Source organism: Buteo buteo, chromosome 9, assembly GCF_964188355.1.
Source record: "Buteo buteo chromosome 9, bButBut1.hap1.1, whole genome shotgun sequence".
Taxonomy (NCBI): domain Eukaryota; kingdom Metazoa; phylum Chordata; class Aves; order Accipitriformes; family Accipitridae; genus Buteo; species Buteo buteo.
This window is the reverse complement of record NC_134179.1, coordinates 32,377,812-32,401,294: the sequence shown is the minus strand read 5'-3', so window position 1 is coordinate 32,401,294 and position 23,483 is coordinate 32,377,812. Positions and strand designations below refer to the sequence as shown.

The window sequence follows — 23,483 nt, the reverse complement described above, 5'->3', positions numbered from 1 at the left end:
TTAGCTTTGTATTTACTAAGGCACAGGAGGATGCAGGAATCTGCTTCTGTAAATCTCACTAAGACTGTAAATGAGTGAAATGGTAATTCCCATTGACTTTTGCACCTGGCTTCATTTAAACCTTTCTTAAATCCTTTTGGATGTGTATCTGCATCTGTAAAGTGCTCATAATTTTAGAATCTAGATTTGTATGACAAATGTAAGTTTCGGAAGTTCCAGATGTAAAGGGTTTTCTTATGTTGATTATGGCTGCTAAACAGGGGGCTTCTTTCTTCAGCTATGCTCTGAAATGTTTTTATTTCATCAGTTTTGTGATGCATTCCTTCTTTCTGTAGAGTCAGAATTGGTTTTGTTTGTTTAGGGAAGAAAAAGAAAACATACATCTATATAGTAATATAAATATTACAGCATATATAAATAACATACACGGTGATATGCTTTGCAAGTTCCAGGCATGGTTTTGGAGGCCTGATATATTACAGGATGAAAAAAACCCTCTCTACATCAAAGAATTTCATGTGGTTGTACAATGTGAAACAAGTGGAATAAAGCAAAAAGGAAGACAAAGTAGCAAAGAGATGACACATGCCTTCCCGCACTCCCTCAGAATGGTGATAAAGTCTTGCAAAAATTAGCAGCTTTTTTATCTCAGAGATTGTGTGCTATGTTTTACATGGCTGTGAGCTGTACTACATGTATCAGTCTGGCCTGATGAGAGTGGCGACTCCTTTGTGAAAGAGCACAGCTGAGTGTCTTTGAGGGAGATGAATGTGATTGAACTTGATGAATCTAATGTGGTATGTACTAGTGCATTGAAGAAAGATTAAAGAAAAGAAATGACAATATTATAGAAACTAATCCAAGGTAATTTATCTTCTGCTATAGTCCAAACCAGTAGTTTTGCCTTATCCCCCAGGGATTTCTCTGTGTGTTTTTTGGTAGAGGCTTATTTTACTAGATGTTCACCTATTTAGAAAGCTATTCATTATTTTCTATTTAGAATGGGCAGGAGCTGAACAAAAAGAGTTGTACAAGTGCGGTGAAGGAGACTGCTAGAAGCTCAGAGCCAGTGCTTGCCATCTATCAGAAGGGCTTGAAAAAGCTTGAAAGGAAGTCAGTATGGTGATTGCAGGGGATGAGAAAGCATCATTCAGAAAGCTGAAGTTATGTTCAAGTGACAGAGTTCAAAAGGACCTTTAGCCTTGGCAGATTAGAATTAAAAGCACAAATGGACAAGCCAAAAAGTGACATTGAGGAGCAGGTAGGAGTGTCTGAGTAGGCATGGACTCTTCAACCTGCTAGAGAGAGTGAAGGCGAGGTGTGATAGAAATCTGCAAAATCATGAATGGCACAGAGGAGATTGATAGCCATTGCTTTTTTTCACCATTTCTTCCAACATCAAAATGAGGGGGTGTGCAATGTAACTGAAGTCTAAAAACCAAAGTGCACAAGAGACAACTGAGGACTCCCTTTGTGTTAAAGTTTATGTGGGCTGAAGGAGTGACTGGCTAAATTTGTAGAAGAGGGACCTTTTGGATATTGCTAAATACATAGAAACTGCAGGAAATAACCTGAGCTTAAAATAGTGGGAGGCCATGGGATTGTTGAGAGGGAATATCTGACATGTTGATATATTTTAGTACTGATGTTTATGGCTGAACTTGCAGATGAAAGTGGCAACCGGTAGAAAAGTGACTGTTTATCCTATTTTTCAGTAAGGGTCAGTTACTCTGGGAATAACGTATTTGGAATAAATGCCCTTGAGTAGCTTAATCAAACAGAAAAGCACTGAAGCAAAAATATTTTAAAAATGTGATGTCTAGTGGTTTTTGTTTTCTTGCTGTCTTCCCAGGAATCTCATGATCACGTTCTTCTGGATATTCCTGTCACTAGAGAGCAAATGAATCACTATCGAGCTGCAGCTGAAACTGCTCAAAGTGAACTTGCAGCACTTTCGGTGAAGTATGATTGTGCCCAGTCAGAGGTAAATTTAAAAATACTTCCAAATCCTTCTCCAAACTTGAGCACTCTCTACAGAGTCCCTTTCTGCAGAGAATAGAAAGCTTGCACAAAGTCCAAAACCTCTTGCTTTTGATACAGAACTCTTGTTTCTTGTAACATTCTTCTTTTTAGAATTTCTGTACGATTTTTACTCTGCTTGCTTCTGTGTTCAAGAACTGATTATGAGTTTATATTTGAAAGATTTGAAGCGGTCTAGCTTATCGTCATCATCTAAATGCAACTTTTTTTAATTAAACCTGAAAGTTAGGATTTCTAAATTGTGGTTGTATAAAAGTTCTGATAGATGTCTTCCTGTTGTTGCTGGTGAGTTAAGATATAATTGCCCATTCTTACCCACTTCTCCACTTTATTCAGGTTACAGCTCCGCAAATTTGCTTTGCTTTCATCACCACTGAAGTTGTGTTTGAGCTAATGAGGTTGATTGTAACTAGAGAGGCTGCAGAACACACACACATCCTTTTCTGCTGCTTGGATGGTACTTCTCAGGACAGAGGATTTATTAGAGGGGATAATTTTTAGAATTTCTGTATTTTCACATGTAATTTTTTTCTTTAACACATGAGTGACTAAGGTTGGTTTGATCCAATTCAGCAATGAGGGTAGTGGTCAGTTGTACAATGGAGTTGAATTTGCCTTTAGGAGACATGAAATGCTTACATTTATTTACATACATAGATTTAGGTGTATATATTCATAAATATGCATACACACATAAAGTGCAATAGAAACTTGTGAACATTCATCCAACTAGTTGTTTAAACACTTGTAAAATGTACAAATGTGTATTTCTATTGCACATTGTAAAGTGTTTTGTGATATACTTGCATAGCACTTGAACATTAAAAAAGGCTCTATCAATGAAATAAAATTTCTTTAATTGTGGATAGCTGAATATGGGGAACAGCAAAAACATGTAATACTATAGGAGAATGGATTGTTAATACAATATCCAGCCAGAACTACAGGGATGAGTGTCCATCGGCTGAGCTTGAATTTGACCAGTTGATCCTGAAATTACTGCAGAGTTCCCCTACATTTAATGGCTATCCAGGATCAGTACTTTAAATTTCAATTTTAAAAAGCCATACAGAATTTCATGTTCTCATAGAAAGAATTTATTACTGGAAATGTTGAATGGCTTTATTGCCAGCATAACTGACTGATTTATAGATTCTTTCAGCACTGTGCTTGCAAAAGCAAAAGAATAGTCAAGAAAGCAGCTGTTCATGCTCTTGTTAATAAAGACCTTCATGACCCAGCTGAGGTCAGAGCACTGTTCTGCCGAGTACTCTGCAAAACTCATGATATGGGATTATTCTTGCTTTTTCTGCTATTGGAACTGACCACAAAGACAATGGACAGAGGAAAAAATATCACATTTTGCAGATGGGGAGTTGAACCACAGAGAAATTTTAAGGTTATGAACACTTTAAGCTACCATAGCTTGGTCCAGCCGCCAAGAAAAGCAATCCTATTGTTTCTTCAGCTGCTCATTTCCTTCCCCACACTGCCCCATCCCTTGTGCTGGCACAGATGTATGTGTAGTTTTACCATGCACTGTTTTGTTGGGGAACTGATGCAATTGAAAAATAAAGCCTTTCCTTCTGAGTTGTTTTTTAGCCAGATGATTTTCCCAATCTTACTTCACCTTGAAGCCATGTAAGTGCTTCTGCTAGCACAGAGAAGAGGGTGGAGTGTGGAAATGAAGCCAGTGAGCCTGGGAAAAGGTAGAGCTGCTTTTCTCAAAATCAGTGCGGCTTTATGTCAGCTCCAAAGTGTTTGATAAACCAGCGCTTGCAGGTGAAGCATAAGCTCATCAGAGACTATGCTGCTGCTGGAAGAGTGATCCTCATACAGTGTTAGCCTTTTCTCTGTGACGTGGCCAGCTCCCCTTCCTCTTCCTCTGTAGAAAGCGAATTCTCTTCTATCAGCTGCGTTAGTTGTTTGTGGAGGAGTCAGATAAATACCAGAGCTGGTGCGAGAGGGAGGACAGGCATGCGTGGCTGGGAGCAGGAGAAGCAGGCCCTCTCTTTTCCAAGGCAGTTGCCATGCAGTCGGCTCACCAGCCTCCTGGAATTCCTCTGAGTAGCTTGGGTCTTGGTCACACTGGAAGCCTCTGGCAGAGCGGTAATTTCCTGATGTCCTGAATTGCAGCTTAATGTCTTAAATATTTATTGCCTCAAAACGTTTGCCACAAGTTAAAAGCCCTAGCACATGTCATAAAGAGCAGTTAATGTGTCTTAATCATTTTCCTATTAATTTGACGTAGTAGGAGATAAATGCTTCAGAATGCATCTTGCTGCTTATAATTGGAATTGTCAGGAAAGCTGGAACATGCCTTAACACTTCTTGTGACAAAAAAAATCCACTTTAAATTACTTGTTCCTTTTAACAAAATAAAACACACTGAAATTTTATGTGCCTGGTGTGTCTGCCTCAAGCTCAGTCTTTTAGAGAAGCTTGTAGCAGAAATATTTCAAAGGAAAATGGTATTTTTAGTTAAAAGAGAGGGGAAAGTAAAGAAAAACAACTGAACTCCATGAACTGTTGGGAAGCTCTAGCATCATTTCTGGACCAGGTCCTTCACATTTGGCGGTGATGTGCCTTCTCACACCCTTAAAAGTCTCTCTTGCTGTTTCTGTGTAAATCCAGCTACACTTGATTGGATTATCAGACCAAAAAATAACATTTTGCATAAGATGAGAAGAGGTTGCCTACAGCACAACTCTCCAAAAATTTCTTTGCTTCTGAATATGCTGCAAATCATCAAAAGGCTCCACCCTCATACAACAGGATACTTTGTTGTCACAACTCCCTGCAGCTATAGAATATCTGTGGAATTGTGCACCAGAATTGAGGGCAGGGAGAAGGCAGGCAAAAAAGAGGGAATAGTGGTGTTAATAACTGTATTGTGATGCAGATGCATACGGGAGGTGAGCTAAGGTTGCGCAGCAGAATTTAAGGTGAACTTTTCCTAAATTCTGAATTTGTAAATAAATTTATCTTCCTGCAAGAGAGTATCTTGAAAAGTTGTATTGCATTACACAACAGCAGCTTTTGTTTTTACAAACCTCTTCTATTGCTTTTTCCTAGTTATATGAAAATAAAGTTGTATCCCTCCACTTGGTCTTATAGTGATAGAAGACTCTGGGTCTTTTGTTCCAAAATGTGTTTCTTGTCACGTTACTAAACTTGTAGTGCAGGCACATATTTCAGCCTGGGCAAAGTTATTCTTCCTTTTTTAATGAATTTACTCCTTTTCTATCTATAGCTTCTTGAACTCAGGTCCAGAATGGTCTCTAAAGAAGCCTCTTTTCAAGAGCTGAAGGCTGAAGCTGAAAGTTACAAGGAAAACAATGCTAGACAGATGTCTCGCCTCCTGTCTTTGCAAACCCGAATTCAGGAGATGGAGGAAGAGGTGTGTGCGCTCACCACTTCTAAAAACCAGGCTGAGCTGACAGCTCAGGCGGCATTCAAGGAAAACTGGGAGCTGAAGGAGGAGCTTCATGAGCAGAATGCCAAACTTAAGTAAGATTCATGCGAGATGAGAATTTTTGTTTGGGATGACAGAATGATGCAGTTGTCAATGCAAAAAAATATTTTGGTGGATGGACTTTGTTGCAGATCTGAATTCTGTTACAATGCCTTGCACAGCCATTGTACCCGAGTGTGTGGAAGGTATTGAAATTTGAATTTTGGTTTGAGTTGTTAGCCCATAAATGGGGTTTTGAGAGTCTTGTCCTTCAGAGGAGAAATGACGATATGAGTCACCTTGGTGTGTAATCTCATTGTTTACAAAAAATGAGCACAGAGGGCTGTTTGTCTGAACACAGTAGAAATGATAGGTATGGTTTCCTCATTCAGGTATTTCCATGTATGGCACTGAGGCAAACTTCATGCCTTTCATAGCACGCTTGTGATAGGCAGTACCTGCAACTACAGTCTAGTGCCCTGATCTATCCGTATCACATGGCATCTTTTGCAGACATTTACCTGTTACTTGACATGCTGCATGGGCTGTGCAGTGGTGAGTGACTGTGCTGCTGCACCACTTGTCTCTTTTTCTCCTCTTCTGTGTCACAGCTGGAACTGGAACAGTGTCAAGTGAAATTCAGTCTGTTAGGAGCAGTGTAATAAAGAAAATATGGTATAATTCCTAGTTAGTAGCATCCTGAAGGAAGCATGTTAATGTTTGGTTAATGTTTGTTCAGCTTTCAGTAATGTTAGCTTCCTCTGACTTTTCTTTGGCTTTCTTCTGGACATTGCTGTGGAGTGGTGTTTTTTTTGGTTTTTTTTTTTTAGTTTTTTTTTTTGAAATGTGCATATTGATTGGATAAAACTTTTAATAAAAGATAGTGTCCTTAACTATACTGTTCTCAGCATAGTGTGGCAGACCACTGATCTGTCAGTTCTGCATAACTGCTAATATTTCAGGTCTGTGGGATGGAGGCTAATAGCAATGTTGATCACAAGTAAAATTGATTGGTGTGAAAATATTCTGAACTTTAAAATTCCAAAATCAGTGTCAGTCATGTTATATTAATAGACACCTTGTAGACTTTTATAATGGATTTTTTCCCACCATTACAAGGCTAATATCCATGTCTCTCTCAATACTGTCTAGTTAAGAGCAAGGTGAGTGTTTACCAGATGTCTGTATTTCCCAAATCAGTATTTTGCACAGCTCTTCCAGGCTTTGTGCATTAGAAATGGATAATTAAGTTATTTTAAAATCTAGAGAAATCCATTGCAGTGCATTTGTCTATTACCAGCTGATTTGCCAGAATGCCTGCCTGGAGAGTGTTAATGTTGATCACCAAAGATTTTGGATACGATCCAAATATAAGTGAGGAGATAGTTAAGCCAAAAAGTGTATTATGCATCCTAGCAACATAGAAAACATCAGTCTCTGACATAATGGTTGTTAAGATTCTTTAAAGTGCTACTTCTGGGGGAGAAAATAAAAGGAAGAAAAACCTCTTATCCTGTTTGCCTGACTCACTGGGAAAAAAACCTGCCAAAATACTGTGTAACAATGTTAATATGATACAGTGATATGATCAATTTTATGTGGCATAAATCTGTGCTGTGACTCCCAGTGCGGTCCTGGCTGCTCTGTTTTGCCCATGACACTTGTGTCAGCACTTCTATTTGTGTTGCTGCATGGTGACTGGGACCAGGGAACTGCTCCAAGAGAGAAGTGAGCAAAATAAAAAGCTTAATTTCTGGCTCTACCAATCCCAGATCTGGTTCACTGTGCACCTGGAGTGCACCACTACAGTGCTGGCAAAAGGGAAGGGACAAAGGGAGGGTGTCTGCTCTTCTGGAAGGAACAAACGTGTTGGATTGTTTGTGAATCTACAGTGTATGTTTTCAAAGTTTTTTTCTCATCCTCAGCTAATGGTTACCTGTGCCACTAAATACTAGTCAATGTATTGACTTAATGAGCTTTAGTTGCTTGGTCTGGCCACCTTAGTACTACATGGCACATGATTATTCCTAATTAGGTATTCAAGAAGGATTTTCACTGAAAACCACTAATAAAAGGGAAGAGCAAGCCAGTAGGCATGAAATGCACATTTACATTCTATACGTAGGGATGTAGTAAAAAATGTTTAATGAATTCTGTGATTGACTACCAGATGTATACCTCTCCTATTGCAAATGGTGCTTTTCTACTCAACAGGTCTATTGCCAAAGTATTTTTAGAGCCTGAACTCTGAAAAGTTTTTTTTTTTTCTTTTTCCTCCTCTTCTCTTTGCTCATTAGTTCTGAAGAGCTAGCAAAACTGTGCAAGAGCTGCGTTCTACTTTTTTGTACGTGATTGCCTATTTTTTAGGTGCTCATACCTTTATGGCCTTACTAGGTAATTGGGTTATTCAGAGAGTTGTCAAGTATGTGCTTTGTACTTCAGATTGTTTATTTTTAGAAGCAGGCACAGGTTTGTGTGTGATGTGCCTTGATTTTTCAGAGCCACAGAACAGTTTGAGGGGTTGGTGGTCAATCTCATACAATATTCTAACATACAGGAATGCATGTATGACATGTCTGGAGCCTTATACCTTTTCACTTCTGACATACCCCTCCTCAGGACAGCAGTTTAGCGACCATCTCACAGTTTAGTTTTGCTGGGGCTATAGAGGAGACAAAGGTGCTCAGAGGTGAGGAAGCTGTGAGGCACTTGTTTTCTGAGGGCCAGTGCCTGCTGCAGAAGGCAGACCTCTTTTGGTTCATGGCGTGTGCTGTGCAATAGTACATGGAACTGTCCTCATCCTGTCCAGAGCATTAATTAATATTTTCCATTCTCTGTTATTGTTCCTATCTCTTCCACTTCGCAGCATTGATAACAACTGCACAGATCTCCTTCCTAAGGCAACATCTTGAAGTTTTTCATGGACCATCTCTTTTGCTTAGTGATTTATAACCATTTAACGTACTGTATTTTCACTCACTGTGTGTTTCCTATAGGAAACTCATGCTGCTTTTTGATTATGGAGTGATGCTCTGTTTCCTGTTTGAATGGCAACCTAGAGAGGAAGAGATCAGAAATGGAAAAGAATGAGTCCAGAAATAACTAGCATGCCGACATTAAAAACTGAGAGTAGTGCTATGCTCTGATAAGCAAATGAGTTTCAATAAAGTATTTGCTCTAGACAGCTGTTTGGTGATACCTTACATCTCGTTTTATTCTAGTGTTCAGATCCTTGTGAGGACCTTGCTTTAGAAAGTACCTTGTTTCTCAACTGAAAGCCTAATAGTTTTGTCTCTTGTACTCTACCACTGAGTACCTCTCTCATGGGTGTTATCTGAGAGGTATTGGAGTTGATATTTGGATTACACTAATGGCCATTTTGAGCTTTGTTTGGTTGCCTATTTCTGTTAATCTCTTTCTTTGTAGTTTTTCAGAAGTGATGCTCAGCGTTGCAACATTGTGAGCAAGATTTTAATCTATATGTTTGCTACCTATGCAGACTGTGGCAATGCTTATTTGCTGGACTTGTCTTTGTCCCTGGCAATGGGAAGGATGTAACCACGTTTATGCCAATGAGTTAAACTGACCGCTCTATTATTTGGTTGTTCATTCTTATAGAGTGTTTACAAACTGATACCTGCTGTTAAGGCTGATAATAGATGTTTTGTGTGGAATATGTGTCTGCATGATAGGCACCTTTTGAGAGTGATGAAACTGATGAAAAAAAGCTGCCTTTTCTTCATACTTTTGTGGTAGTCCCTTGATATTTTCTTTTTTAATTGATCCCTTTCATGGGTTGTGTTACACTGCAGAAGCCTGCATGTACAGCAAAGTAGTGTCTCCCATCTCTGTTTGCTTCTGCTGGTAAAATTCCCTTCACAGGTACTCTGGGTGTCCTACACTTCCATTAGTCCAGAGGGGCTTCTCTTTCCCCAGAGTTTGTTGATCAGCACTGTCATCTTTGTTAGAGAGGGGATATGAAGTGCTTTTAGCATATTTTTACTATAATTTCATCACTCTCTTCCCCCTTACTTTTTCTAAACTTTTGTTTGCAGCCTCCATTTCTAGTATCTTGAGGGCACTGCTTACTGATGTCACCTGGTTCTTGTGTTTTACTGAAATCTTGTGCTGAGAATGAGATTGGGATCATAGAAGATCCTTTGAAGTGCTAATCAAAAGCAAAGATGAAGAAATGTTTACACATAAAGCAACAATGAAAGTTATATGTATTAAATAACAGATATAGAGAATTATATGTAACTTTTAAAATGAATTTTGTGGTATGCAGAAGCTAGCAATAATCTTGGGATAATGTCTTTGGCCTAGAATTCTGTTTCAGAGAACATTCATCCTGATGTCTGTATTATTTTTTTTCTGTCTCATTAGTAAATATTTGAATGAGTGTGAAGAAAGCATGAGTCAAGCTTCTAAAATCAGCAGAAAGTATGAAGAGTTCCTTACAGAGCTTTCTGGATTCTTGGACACAAACATCAGAGAAAAAGAGAAACCACAAGAGCATTTAACATCAAAGGTGATTATGTGTAGGCAATGGTTTCTGTATAGTGATTTAACAGATGAATATTTGGTTGTCAAAGAAATAAAGCAAGTGATGAAGACAGGAATCTTTGTGTTAAGTAATGATTTGCAGACAGTGCTATCATTTAAGACAGATTTCTTTTCCATATTGGGCTGATGTTCAAAGATGCTGAACACTAATAGACCTCAGGGAAGTCAGTCTGCTCTTATCTGCACAAGCATTTTATCAGCCTGTAGTTCCCAAGTACAGCCATGGTTAGATAGTTGGTTGAAAGCTTTCCTGAAAACATTAACACTGGGAGTCACTAGGTGATGTGTAAACTGTACCACTAGATCTTAACATTTATCTTGAGCCAACATACCATTAAATATAAACATCTGAAATGGCATACCCTAGAACAACCTTAACTATGCCCTGTAACAAAATGCTGTGAATAACTGTGTGGTGTTTTTCAGACTTAATCATAAAACTGTTATTTCTCATCAGAATAATTCTGAAGTTCCAAGAATAAGCTTCCATTTAGGAAAGGAAAATTGTTTGTATACTCTTTTAAACTTTATTGATGATGCTGAAGGGCAATTTATCCTAATTTTGAGCATTTTTCTCATGTTCTGCCGGTTCTTTGCTATCCTTATTTTTCTTCACTTGGGAGCATACAAGGTATTTTGGGAAATTATGTTTCATTATTTTCATATTATTATAAGAGTTCTGGCTATAAGGAATACTTAATAAATTAAGATTATCTAGGTACATATCACAGTGATTTCTTAAAGTACTTGCCTTCATAATATTACAAGCACATTGAAACTGTAATAGATGCTTTAAGAAAACTTGGCTAGTTGTTATTAGAGGCAAAAATGTTTGTATTAAGCTGTAACTCTTACATACTTTAAGTTAAGGAAGTAACTGAAGTTTAAAAAGGTATATATTGATGTCTTGTTTTAACAATGTAATAATAAATCTAGTTGGGAAATCTAATTTGTGCTGAAAACTGTGTGCATTACGAAAACTTAGCAACTCATTTTCTGTTTGGGGTCATGACATGTCTATTTAGCTTCTTTTCCATGTTAGGGTTTTATTTAAGACAGAATTGATCTGGCTTAGTCCTAACAAATGTCTTGCCAGTAAGAGTCAGGGTACATTTTTTTTAACTTATGCACTCTTTGAAGTGCCCACATTCATCTATTCCACTTCTTGGAAATGACTCCTTTTTCCAAGGTGTTGGCTGCTCAGAACAGCAGCCCACCAGGTATTTGGCCCTGCCCTTGAATATGCTTATGAGCTGTTACTAACTCAGATCTTCCCCACACCTAAAAAGTTTCAAGCATAAAATGTAGCTTTCAGTTTCTTGTTCCAAATGAGGTGCATAAATCTTAACAAGCCAAACTGAAACGGTTTGTTTTTCACATGAAGTTAGCTGTATGATCTGGTTTCATTTTCTGACCTGCTTCATGTCAAGCGCAGATATGCAGCAACAGTAGCTCTCCACTTGTTTAATAGATCATAGAGATTGTGTGGGAGTAAATCTGAACCACGTTACACTAAGGTGTGGGTTTCTGATGGGAATATGGTTCTCATTTTAATTGTATTTTTACTCTTTTTAGAAAGGAATAGTAGAGTGCAGTTATAAATCTGACCCAGGGGTCACCAGAAAAGCCATGCCTTTATTGGGATGATTAGGAGCAGGTATACTGGGATGAATATATGTATTGTTAAGTGCTTTAAAAAAGTTACTAATATTTGAATTATTTCTCTAGGTGTCTGAAATATGTAAAGAAAATCTTACTCTAAAAGACCAGGTTGCTGCTCTTCAAGAAGCTATCAGTGTCCATGAGATGGAGTCCAAAGCTAGTAGAGAAACTATCACAAGGCTTGTTTCAGAAGTGACCAAGGAGCAGAAAAAGGCAGCAGGATACTATCAAGACATGGAAAAATTTAGTAAGGTACATAATTGTATGACGTGAATGTTTGTCTAGTTTTCAAATGTTTTCTCAAAATTTCAATTTTCAATAGGAGTTGTATGAGAAAAAAATGCTTCTGAAAGACTTTTGGTGATTAGGATCTTTCCTAAAAAGGACATTTCTCTAAGGTTATTCTCAACTTTCTGAAAGCTTCAGAATATATGGAGATTAAACAATAGCATTGTGTAAAATATATCTGCCCTGGTTTTCTTATTCCCCGCTCCTCTGGCATTCCTTTTTTCCTGAACAGAAGACCACCACCATACACTTTAAAGGATATAGTGTTCTGATTTGGTTGTAGGCAAAATACTTAGAAGATGAGAAATAGCTGACAGTGTGCTCTGGAGAAGAAAGAATTTGTTGTAGGGAAGATAAATATTAAGTACCACAAGGGTCATAAATTTTACTTACTGCTGAAAATACTTCTTACGAAGCTGTGTAAACTTTTCTAAGACTCAAATGGGACTGAGAGAGAACCTGCACCAAAAACTTAAACAGGTCCTTTTTGAAAACATTTTGTTTGCATACTTTACTTCAAACACAGGTGTGTGCGTAAGAGCAGAGTGTAGTTTACTCACTAAGCAAGCCAGAATCAGGAGATGTTTTAAACCAAGATGAGGGCTTCATTTGTGATTTGTTTTGCAAGTTTGCTCTGACTGCCAAAACATTTCCAAAGTTGAGCTAGTTTTATGAAAAATATTTTCCTATCGTTGTTGTGCATGTGCCAAATACATAATTTATTTAACCCATTTTACAGAAATGTCTTGCTAAATTATTAGCATTGCCTTTCAAATGAAGTGTGTGCCACCAGGGCTTATCTAGAGGCTGCAGACTCCTCCAGTGCTCTTTCAGTTTAGCTACTTAAATTTGCTGATACTGAGTAAATTTGTTAAGAAGGTTTTGTGTTCACAAAAGTGTATTAAGAAATTCAGTATTGAAAAAATAAGTAAAAAAGCAAAAATGCTTTAAATCCATATATCTACAGGAGGATGTATGGCATTCCCTGTTCCCTTGATAGGTCTCTTAGGTTACAGGAGGGGCATCAGTGGTATAAAGTCAGTTTGACTTTGTCATATACTATGCTGCACAGTTTAAGCACATGAACAGAGTTGCACATGTTGTGACATTCCCCTGTGAAGATGAAAAGCAGAAATCCATACTGTTCCTGTGCCAGAAGACATGCACATGGTGGTGTGTTTCTGGACTGTTTTCTGAGCTTTAATTAATGGAATTGCCTGTAGCAGAGTTTACCCAGCACAGACTGAGTACAAGTGACTTTTGTCTGTGTTTGCCTGAAGCTCCCAGGGCCAGATGTGTTTGCTATCTTCTGTATTTCGGATTGAGATGGTGACCTGTTTCCCCCAATTTTCTCTCAAAATTCTTCATAAGTGTATAGGGGCCGTCACACTGTTCTGTCAGTCTTCTCCAGCAAGCCTCAGCTACCACCCTGTTCCTTGCCATCCCTCTGAATTGCTGCCAGTTTTTCTTGCCAGGTAGTTCTTCATTCCTGCTCCTCGGGATTTCTATGAACTCCCTCTCTTGACCAGGTGCCTTTCTTCATGTCCCAGGAGGGGGCAGCTATCTATCTAATGTTCAGTTAAACAGATTGTAGATTCTGAAATTCTTGATGAAGAAAATGAAAGCCAATTGGTTACATTTTAAGGTTAATATGTGAGAGTGATTCAGAATGTTCTTTAGTATATTTGATACTCAAGTATTTCTTGCAGTTAGCTGGTTTTCATTTGGGGACCATTAACAAGTGAATGATAATTTTATCTGTTCCCCTCTCAGCCTCACTGCATCACAATAGCAAACAGCAAACAACAGAAACGAACGGGGTCTCGGAACTAATATAAGTAACAAAAGCAAGCCACCATTTTGTTGTAATGTATTATTTTTCTTTTAGAATTCTGAATTTCTCACATTTCTGATCAAATATTGCAAGAGCTTGCTCCTGGAGTTCTGTAACTATTGTGCATATCTTTATTCTGGCAGTGCTGGATATCAAATTTGCATTTGATGGAAAATAACTTTTAAATACTGCCCAAATTTCTAGACTGAGAATCAGAATACCTGTTTGTTCTTTCTGTATGTCCAGACAGTGATTATTGATTATGATAATCATAATTACAGAACTGTAACATTCTTTGAGAATGTCTGTAGGTCCTTGAAAAATGTCTTATTTGCTCTAACCAAGTTTCTTTCTAGTATTTAATAAATTCCTATATGGCATTTATTTAAGGTATAGAAGAAGATGCATATATTCTTCTTCCAGATGAATTTGCCTTTTGTACAGCATTGCCATTGATGAACCACAAGAACTAGTAAACTGGTTTGTTCTGTGTCACATCTTCGCTGATGATTCAACCTGGAAATATTTGTGATTCCCTCTGAAGTGTTAATTAAAACACTTGTTTTGCAAAGATGTGCACCATGCAATGTCTTTAAAGAACATAATTAAAATTGCTTGATTGTATTTCAAATAATACAAATATATCTGCTGCAAACCGATGCAAAATTAACCAAGAAAATACTCTTCAGTATTCAATACTGACTTGTATTAAATTGTTATTAATGAATACAATTTATCTAAGTAGCATTTAATCAGTATAAATTTATTAAAATAATTGATTGTATGAAAACATAATTAATTAAAATATAAATTTATTATTTAAGGAAATTGATTAAACTTGAGAAACATGCCTATGTTTTGAATACACCTAAATACTTTGTAGGAGACACAACCAAACGATTTTCGGTTTTTCTTGTCCCAATAGATAAATAAAGTAATGAATTTCTTAGAACCTGGATTTTTTTGTTTGTTTGTTTGTTTATAAGATATCACTAAGAAAATACATATTAGGGACAGGTTTCAGGAAGCATCACAAATATTTCCAGGTTGAATCATCAGACAAGATGGGAGATAAGACGAAGCTAGTTCACAGTCCTTGTGGTATGACAGTGGTAACTGGAGTTGTGGCTGGTGTAAGAACTCATCTGGAAGATAACTGCATTCTGTTTTATACCTTATTATTACTGTTAATTTAATGTGGGGCATTTTGTATATGTATGTGTAATTGACTTGGTATATTGAGACCCTGGTGCTGATTGAGGTGCCAGTATTAATAGAATCGTAGAATCATTTAGGTTGTAAAAGACCTTTAAGATCATCAAGTCCAACCATTAACCACATGCTGCCAAGTCCACCACTAAACCGTGTCCTTAAGTGTCACATCTACATGTCTTTTAAATACTGCCAGGGATGGTGACTCAACCACTTCCCTGGGCAGCCTGTTCCAATACCTGACAACCCTCTCAGTAAAGAAATTTTTCCTAATATCCAGCCTAAACCTCCCTTGCTGCAACTTGAGGCCATTTCCTCTTGTCCTATCTCCAGCCACCTGACAGAAGAGACCAGCACCCACCTCACTACAACCTCCTTTCAGGCAGTTGTAGAGAGCGATAAGGTCTCCCCTCAGCCTCCTCTTCTCCAGGATAAACAGCCCCAGTTCCCTCAGCTGCTCTTCATAAGACTTGTGCTCCAGGCCCTCACCAACTTGGTTGCCCTTCTCTGGACACGCTCCAGCACCTCCATGTCTTTCCTGTAGTGAGGGGCCCAAAACTGAACACAGCACTCGAGGTGCGGCCTCACCAGTGCTGAGTACAGGGGGACGATCACCTCCCTGCTCCTGCTGGCCACACTATTTCTGATACAGGCCAGGATGCCGTTGGCCTTCTTGGCCACCTGGGCACACTGCTGGCTCATATTCAACCAACACCCCCAGGTCCTTTTCTGCCGGGCAGCTTTCCAGCCACTCTTCCCCAAGCCTGTAGCGCTGCATGGGGTTGCTGTGACGCAAGTGCAGGACCCGGCACTTGGCCTTGTTGAACCTCACACAACTGGCCTCGGCCCATCGATCCAGCCTGTCCAGATCCTTCTGTAGACCCTTCCTACCCTCGAGCAGATCAACACTCCCGCCCAACTTGGTGTCATCTGCAAACTTGCTGAGGGTGCACTCAATCCCCTTGTCCAGATCATTGATAAAGATATGAAACAGAACTAGCCCAAACACTGAGCCCTGGGGAACACCACTTGTGACCCACCACCAACTGGATTTAACTCCATTCACCACAACTCTTTGGGCTCGTCCATCCAGCCAGTTTTTCATCCAGCGAAGAGTACGCCTGTCCAAGCCATGAGCAGCCAGTTTTTCATCCAGCGAAGAGTACGCCTGTCCAAGCCATGAGCAGCCAGTTTCTCCAGGAGAATGCTGTGGGAAATGGTGTCCAAGGCTTTGTTAAAGTCTAGGTCAACAACATCCACAGGCTTTCCTGCATCCACTAAGCAGGTCACCTTGTCATAGAAGGAGATCAGGTCAGTCCAGCAGGACCTCCTTTCATAAACCCCTGCTGACTGGGCCTGATCCCCTGGTAGTCCTGCACATGCCGTGTGATGGCACTCAAGATGATCTACTCCATAACCTTTGCCGGCACTGAGGTCAGACTGACAGGCCTGTAGTTCCCTGGATCCTCCGTCTGACCCTTCTTGTCGATGGACATCATATTTGGTAACCTCCAGTCCACTGGGAGCTGCCCTTTTAGCCAGGACTGCTGATAAATGATGGAAAGTGTCTTGGTGAGCACTGCCACCAGATCCCTCAGTGGGTGCCATCCGGCCCCATAGACTTGTGTGTGTTTAAGCGGTGTAGCAGGTCACTAACCATTTCTCCCTTGGATTATGGGGGCTTCATTCTGCTCCCTGTCCCTGTCTTCCAGCTCAGGGGGCTGTGTACCCTGAGAACAAGTGGTCTTACTATTAAAGACTGAGGCAAAGGTGGCCTCAGCCTTTTCCTCATCCTTTGTCACTGTTTCCCCTCACATCCAACAATGGATTATGATATAAGTTCAAATGCCCTTCTCTGGTCTAAAACCCCTCTCAAATTATTTAACCTAAATACTCTGCTCTTCAAAATAGATGAAAGCCCAAAAGCCCAGAGTTTCCTCTAGAAGGGTAACAAGGGCCTAGGTTAATGTATGGCTGCTCCAAGAAATAAAAGGGAGGAGATGGTTGTGACAGGGGTTGTAGAGTGGTAGATGATGGTGAAGGACAGCAGTTATGTAGGAATCTGCTATGTCAAGCCAAACAACTGTTGTCTAAGCTGTGTGAGTGGCCAGTAGCTGATGTGTGGGCAAGCATGCAGAAATACTTTTGGCCATACATGCTCTCAGCTTCCATCAGTCTGGGACTTCCTGATTCAAAGGCTGCATCTCCATGTTAGCAGCTGCTGCTGCTACTATATGATACAGTATGAATGTTTCACATAAAATCTCACGAAAGCCCTTTAGAAAATGGCCCTGTCATTATCAGTGAATTTTGACGAAAAATAATCAGAAATTCGTCCAGTTCTGTACATGGGACAGCTATATTGCTAACGTCCAGGTAAGGCTCTGCACGCTGTCTCTCTGTGTCCGTTGCTGTTAAAGGTCTGAATTCTCCAGGCAGAGCCTCAGCTGCCTCATGAGATTTCAAGTCAGTGTCCACCTTCTTACAGTGTTGCATTTCTCTTTATCTCATTGGAAGTGAAAAACTGGTGTTTAATTTCTCTGCTAAGTTTTTTGCTTTTCCTGTAGCAAGTCTTCATTTTCATGTTTCCGTAAATTCTTGATTGAACTTACTATAAAGTTTTAATTATTTTTAAATCTGAGAAATAAGGTGTATTTACAGTAAGCATAACAATGTCATTGTTACTAAAATTGTCTTTTAATCTCTTCTCTTCAGTGGGATCTTGACTCAACAGAAGTCAGTGAAACTTTTGTCACCAATTTAGGTGGGGTTGGGATTTCCCCTAAAGTATGTTAGGTGCAAAGCTGATCTCAAGTATGAAAATAGCTTTCATAAGAGTAATCTTTCTTACAGTTTTTCTGTGAAAATAATAATTTTGTTTGACATTTAAAAAAATTGCATGCAGCGGGCACAATCAATACAATATATTTTAATAATAGAACTTAAATATCATTGTAATTTTGATGGATAACTAATTAAGGAAGGGCTATAGAGGCTTGCCTAGTTGATAACCTCTTCTGTGAAAAATTTTACAACAGCTTACATGAAATCAGGAGAGAATGAGTTCCTCTAACATCTTTGCAGCTGTCCCTTGCTTTCGCTATGGCTCAGATAATTAATGGGGTTCAGAAGGAGTATGGCCGCATAGTTTGTCCACAGGGCTGCTGGGTAATACAGACTGTGTGATTAGGTGGCTGTGGTCTGTGCAGTCTGTGGGGAAACCTCTCCATTTTAACCTGAACAGCAAATGATGATTCAGTTTCCTTTCCAGTGAGAAATTGTTTTAGGAGCTACTGCATGTGTAGGAACAGTGAAAGACAGAAATGAATGCCAATCGTTCCCGAAAGATTGTTAATTAAAGCTTCACAGCTCTTCAGAGGGCTCAGTGGAAAGGGAAGCCTTCATGCCATCCTCTCTTCTGCAGGTGTTTTGTGGGAAGACCTTTGCAGAGTTTCTGAAATTAGACGTTGCCAAACTTGCAAGCACCTGAGCTTGATTCCAATATGTAAATGGAGAAGAAAATGTGGTTGGACACTTTTTTAGTATTGGAAGCCCACAGGTTTTAAAAATTCATGTAAATAAAAAAAAATTTGCTCGGCAGTTTAAAATTGAACAAAGCCATTCCTAGCACCAAAAATTTCAGTACAAAAAGAGAGTTTTTGTACATTCTTTGCTATTTTTTTTTCTTTAGAAGTTAAGATGAAAGCTGGTGCTGGAGATAAAAATTGGTATTATCACAATGTCATCTGCAAAGCCACAACAGTGGCTTTTTTAATAGGGTGTGGTGTGCTTCTGTAATGTCATACATGCATTAGAGAAAAACCATTTTCACAGCCTGTTTTAATTTATTGGATTAGATGAAAGTAAAGATTTCATTTTTGTAGTGTATCGTTAGATAAATGAGCAATGAAATTTGTGTTTACTTACAAACATAATAAAATGCTACAGTGCTTTTGGGATGTGGACCTGTTGTGTTTTCTCTGAATGTGCTTCAGTTGTGCTGGTGGGATTGTTTTTTGGTTTTGGTTTTTGTTTTTTTGTTTGTTTGTTTGTTCGTTTGCTTTAGGAAGGGAGAACTAGAGGAGGTAATTCAAAGCTCTGGAAAACAGAGTTTGACCACCTGAATCACTTTGGAGTAGGTAATGTCCACTCAGATGTTCTAAAGAAATTAGAAGTTGAAATAGATTAATTATTAGTTATAGTATGTAATCTGACACTTAAAAGTGCCTCAGAAAGAGTGATTAATTTGACTAGTGTTCACTTTTAAAAAAATGGTTATTGGATGAACTGACAGACCAACAGACCTTATATGTGTATAGGACATGCTAGTTGAAATTTTGAGAAATATGAAAGAATACAGTATATTAAGGAAGATTTATCACAGCTTTAAAAAAATGCATAGTAGATCTTGAGATCAACAGAGTGAGGATATGTATCATTACTTAAAAGACCTTCTCCTTTGTTTCCTCTCTTTCATTTGTCTGCCTCTTTAATGTGATCATATCTCCCTCATTTTGTTTTGCAGTGTTAAATACAGCTCTTCTAGCCATTCTTTATAAAAGAGTCCCTCTCTTTCTCTGCTTAAAAGACAGCAGTAATTTTCCCCACCTGTTACAGCTTGGACACATTTTCTGTAAACGCAGCTGAGCTAATATTGAACACATGATTTCTCATGAGGGAGGCCTTGCAGTTTTGTGCAATGGTCTGGGTACTCTTACATCTTCTCTAGTCTAGTGCAGGTAGGGTGCCAGCAGGTGAGCGTGGGTAGACTGCATCCCAGCCTGAGTGGGTAACTTTAAGTATGGCACTATGCCAGATGAGCCCTTTTGCTCTGGTCTCAGATAGCTGAAGAACCTTTAGTGCCGCTTTCTATGTCCACAGGTGAGCATTGCCGTGGTAGAGCTGCATCTCTGGTGTCTAACACCCATGTCATTGACACAGTTTACCCTGGGTAAATCCATCTAATGTCTAATTCTGTTTTCTTTGAACATCGATTTCCATAATTATTCCTGTTTTCAAAATCGGTTGTGTGTCAGTGTTGGGTAGCTTTTTTGATCCTACAAGCTCCACACTGAAACCTTCATATAATTCAGAGCCATGGGACATTAACCATAAGTGTTGAAGAGCCAAAGAGAAAACATGAACTGTTGCAGTTCTATCCTTTCAGTCTTCTGTGGCGGAAATTGTTTTATCTGCTTGCACTGATCACTTAGGCTCTTAGGGCTGCTCTTCTAGTTGGGATATCACCTTTACGTGTCACAGTCTCTGTTCCGGATACTGTTCAACGCTTAGGCTGACCTTGCTGCAGCTAGCCAGTGTAAATGCTTTCCATTCAAGAGAGGTTTCAAGGAGAATTGTTAAGAATTTTAATGTTTTGATGTTTATGGCTTTTCATTCTGTAAATTGCTTGGGTTTTGGTTTTGTTTTTTTTTTTTTTAAATGTTTGGGCACTGACAGGCTTGCAGTGCCTTATTTTATACCTTGATCTTTTGATTCAACTGTGTTTGTTTGCAGATGTTCACAATTTGAAACAAGATTGTAATTAGGTATGCTTCTGGTACTGGAAAACTACTTTTGCACTGCCTTTCTGAAAGGAAAAATACATACTGCTGAAAACTGTAATTGAAATAAACCATTCTTTATTCTTTGCTGTAATTACCATAATGTAATTCTGAGCACAGGTGGGAATTTTCTATTAACAGGACTTGTTTAGAATAAAAAAGAGAAAATAACAAGGAATCATGCCAATATTTGTTTCTAAGAGAGTTCTACAATTACTTTAGAAAGGGGTAGTAACAAATAATTTCCTAAATGACAGGCTTTGTTTTGGTTTGTCTTCATTTATCTGTTTGCATGTTTGACTTTTGGAAGCTATTTAAAAATTATAGTTTTTTTAGTATCTTAGGTTTCTATTTTATTTCCAAGGGTGCCTCCCAAACTCCTTTTTTGTCCATCCTCACTGCTGATCTACATAAATACTCCTGGATTTATTACATGATTGGCATGTATTCTAATAATACAAATGACTTACTATGACTATGCAGCAAGCACACGTAGACCCTGAGAGACCCCCAAGTGGTCACCGTATTCACAGCTGCTCTGGGAACAATTCTTTAACTCCAATGTACACAGTCTTCATACCAATCCACTTACTGAGCCTCTGCTAAACAACTGAAATTTCCTGAGAAATTCAACCACTCTCTATAAACATGCCATCCTCTGGCATGATTTTGTGTATTGTGTGATGTAATATTCTCTCCCATTTGTTCCTATCAATCAGATAATACCCTGAGGAATGAAGGCTTAGTCTTTGCTATACTTTTAGTTGGTTTCACTGCATATTTTTTTCTTGTATATGAGTGTGTAAACACTCTTAATATTGGTATTGTGGGGAAAGGAAAGAGGTTCACAAGCTGACTGAATGAGAGAGGTGATTTTTTTCTTTATGTTTAGATGGGTTATTTTTCTTTCATTTTTCTGTCATCATTTGCTTTTGTGTCATGGGTCAGGATACACAGTTCTATCTGTCTGCTCTGCCCTGTTGGGTCAATATTTTATAAACAACAGATGTAGGTATATATGTACTAGCTATTTTTAGTTCTTTCCAAACCAAGTCTTGACTTATCAGAAGGTAAAGGGAAAATAACTTTTAAAAGCTCTGGTCTTAGAAAGAAAGGATCATGGGTGTCAGCGGCTGAATGAGAACCATGACAAAATGCCAAAGATATGAGGATGTCCCTGAGCAGTAAATTCTATGGGCTATTCACCAGGTAGCCTTATCTTACAGTACCCTGTCTCCCTACCAAAGATAACATCATCTTTGAGTGTATTACTTCTGAAATGCAAGGGACTGACTTCTTAAAAAAAAGCAAAAAGAAAACAAAAAAAACTTACAAGGTTACTAGATAGAACTGCTATCGCATTAGTCCTTCCCCAGTCATGCTTCTGCACACTGACAGCCCAGCTGAGCACCAGATGGGGGCACTTGTAGGCTCTGTGGAAGGATGCATAGCTCTTCATTGACTTTCTTTTACTCCTCAGGCAAATTTGACCTTATGATAATAGGAATTTTGCTTTCTTCAGAAAATGACGTAGCTCAGAATAATTCCCTTTTTGAAAATTTTTCTAAGAGCTTCGCAATCTAAAGATTTCTTCTTTGGGGTGAAATTGGTATTTGAGCATTTGTACCTTCTTTTATGCTGTCTTAACATCATCAACTTTTTCTGTTTGGCCCCTCACTCCTCATTTCTGTGTGTAAATAATCTCAGGAATTTTTGTCACATTGAGGTAAATTGATCTCAGAGATCACCTCTAATTCTGCTCTTAACACTATATTCAAAGAGTTCATGTGTATTCTTTTGGTCATCTCTGAACCAGTCAGACAGTTGGATTAGATGATCATTGTAGGTCCCTTCCAGCTGAAATATTCCATTCCATTCCATTCCATTCCATTCCATTCCATTCTTTCCCCTCTAAGGTGTGGTACTTTGGCTTTATTTGTGTTACATCTTGTTCACCGTTTGTTTTCTAAGTTGTATTATCTGAATGAAAAAATAAGATAGCAGTAGTTTTACAATTAAAAATTGCTTTTTGTTTACCTGCAAATCTTATTCATGTATTACTTCTTGCAGCCCACTGCAAGAGGTTAGTCTATAGTGTGATTACAGCAGGCTTTGAGCTTTCACCAATTTCAGTGGGACTTCTCCTATGAAGCCCTGATGTTGAGCCCATATGAACAATATGGGTCCTAATTTCTCTATCTGCAGGACCTGCTTCTGAGTTATTCCCTGCTTTGTGTGTGGAGTGGAAGGGTTATAACAAATTTTAAAAGCCTGGTTTAATCTTTCATGTATTTTAGGATCTGGACAGTGCTATAATAGGGAGACAGAATTTGGAGATGGAAATTAGAAACCTCCAAGATAAACTGACTGCTAACCAGAAAGCTTTGGACGCCTCAAAGCAGGAACTGCACAATCTGAAGAAATCTTCCAGTGAGCTGGATAGAAGCTTGAAGAGCAGCAGAGAAGAGGTCAGGACTTCTCAGACCTCTTTAGTGGCTTTTAAAGAACAAATTGCTACTCTACTCAGCGGTAGATCTGCAATAGTTAAACCTTCCGAGAAGGCCATTTTGGAGAGGATCCAAGAAATAAACTGCAAAGAGAGGAGTAAAGAAATAGTAAGTCAGCAACTACTGCACTTGCCCAATGTGTGTATTTATTCTCTTTGGATCCTTTTTCATTTTATTAATCTGTTAGAATGTTGGTTCCTTCTGCTTAGGTTTTGAAATTATAGAAACCTTTAATTTTGTTGTCTGTTGATTTGAGATAATAGGTGAAAAGCATCTATGTTTTATTAAGTAGGAAGAGGTCAGAAATGAAATTAATAATAGAAGCTGTTAACAAGAAAAGACATGGAATGGTCTTTCAG

The 23,483-nt window shown here is 38.7% G+C and overlaps 1 protein-coding gene across 2 annotated transcripts in view; it reads left to right on the top strand.

Annotated features, from left to right (window-relative positions):
- DCPH1 (damage control phosphatase 1) overlaps window positions 1-23,483 on the top strand; it is a 67,982-nt gene that overhangs the window by 24,193 nt on the left and 20,306 nt on the right. For both annotated transcript variants that reach the window (XM_075035975.1, XM_075035973.1), the window contains 5 exons: window positions 1,853-1,984; window positions 5,294-5,550; window positions 9,881-10,025; window positions 11,789-11,974; window positions 22,915-23,232. In XM_075035975.1, the coding sequence (XP_074892076.1) occupies window positions 1,853-1,984; window positions 5,294-5,550; window positions 9,881-10,025; window positions 11,789-11,974; window positions 22,915-23,232 (1,038 nt within the window). The remainder of the gene's footprint in view (window positions 1-1,852; window positions 1,985-5,293; window positions 5,551-9,880; window positions 10,026-11,788; window positions 11,975-22,914; window positions 23,233-23,483) is intronic.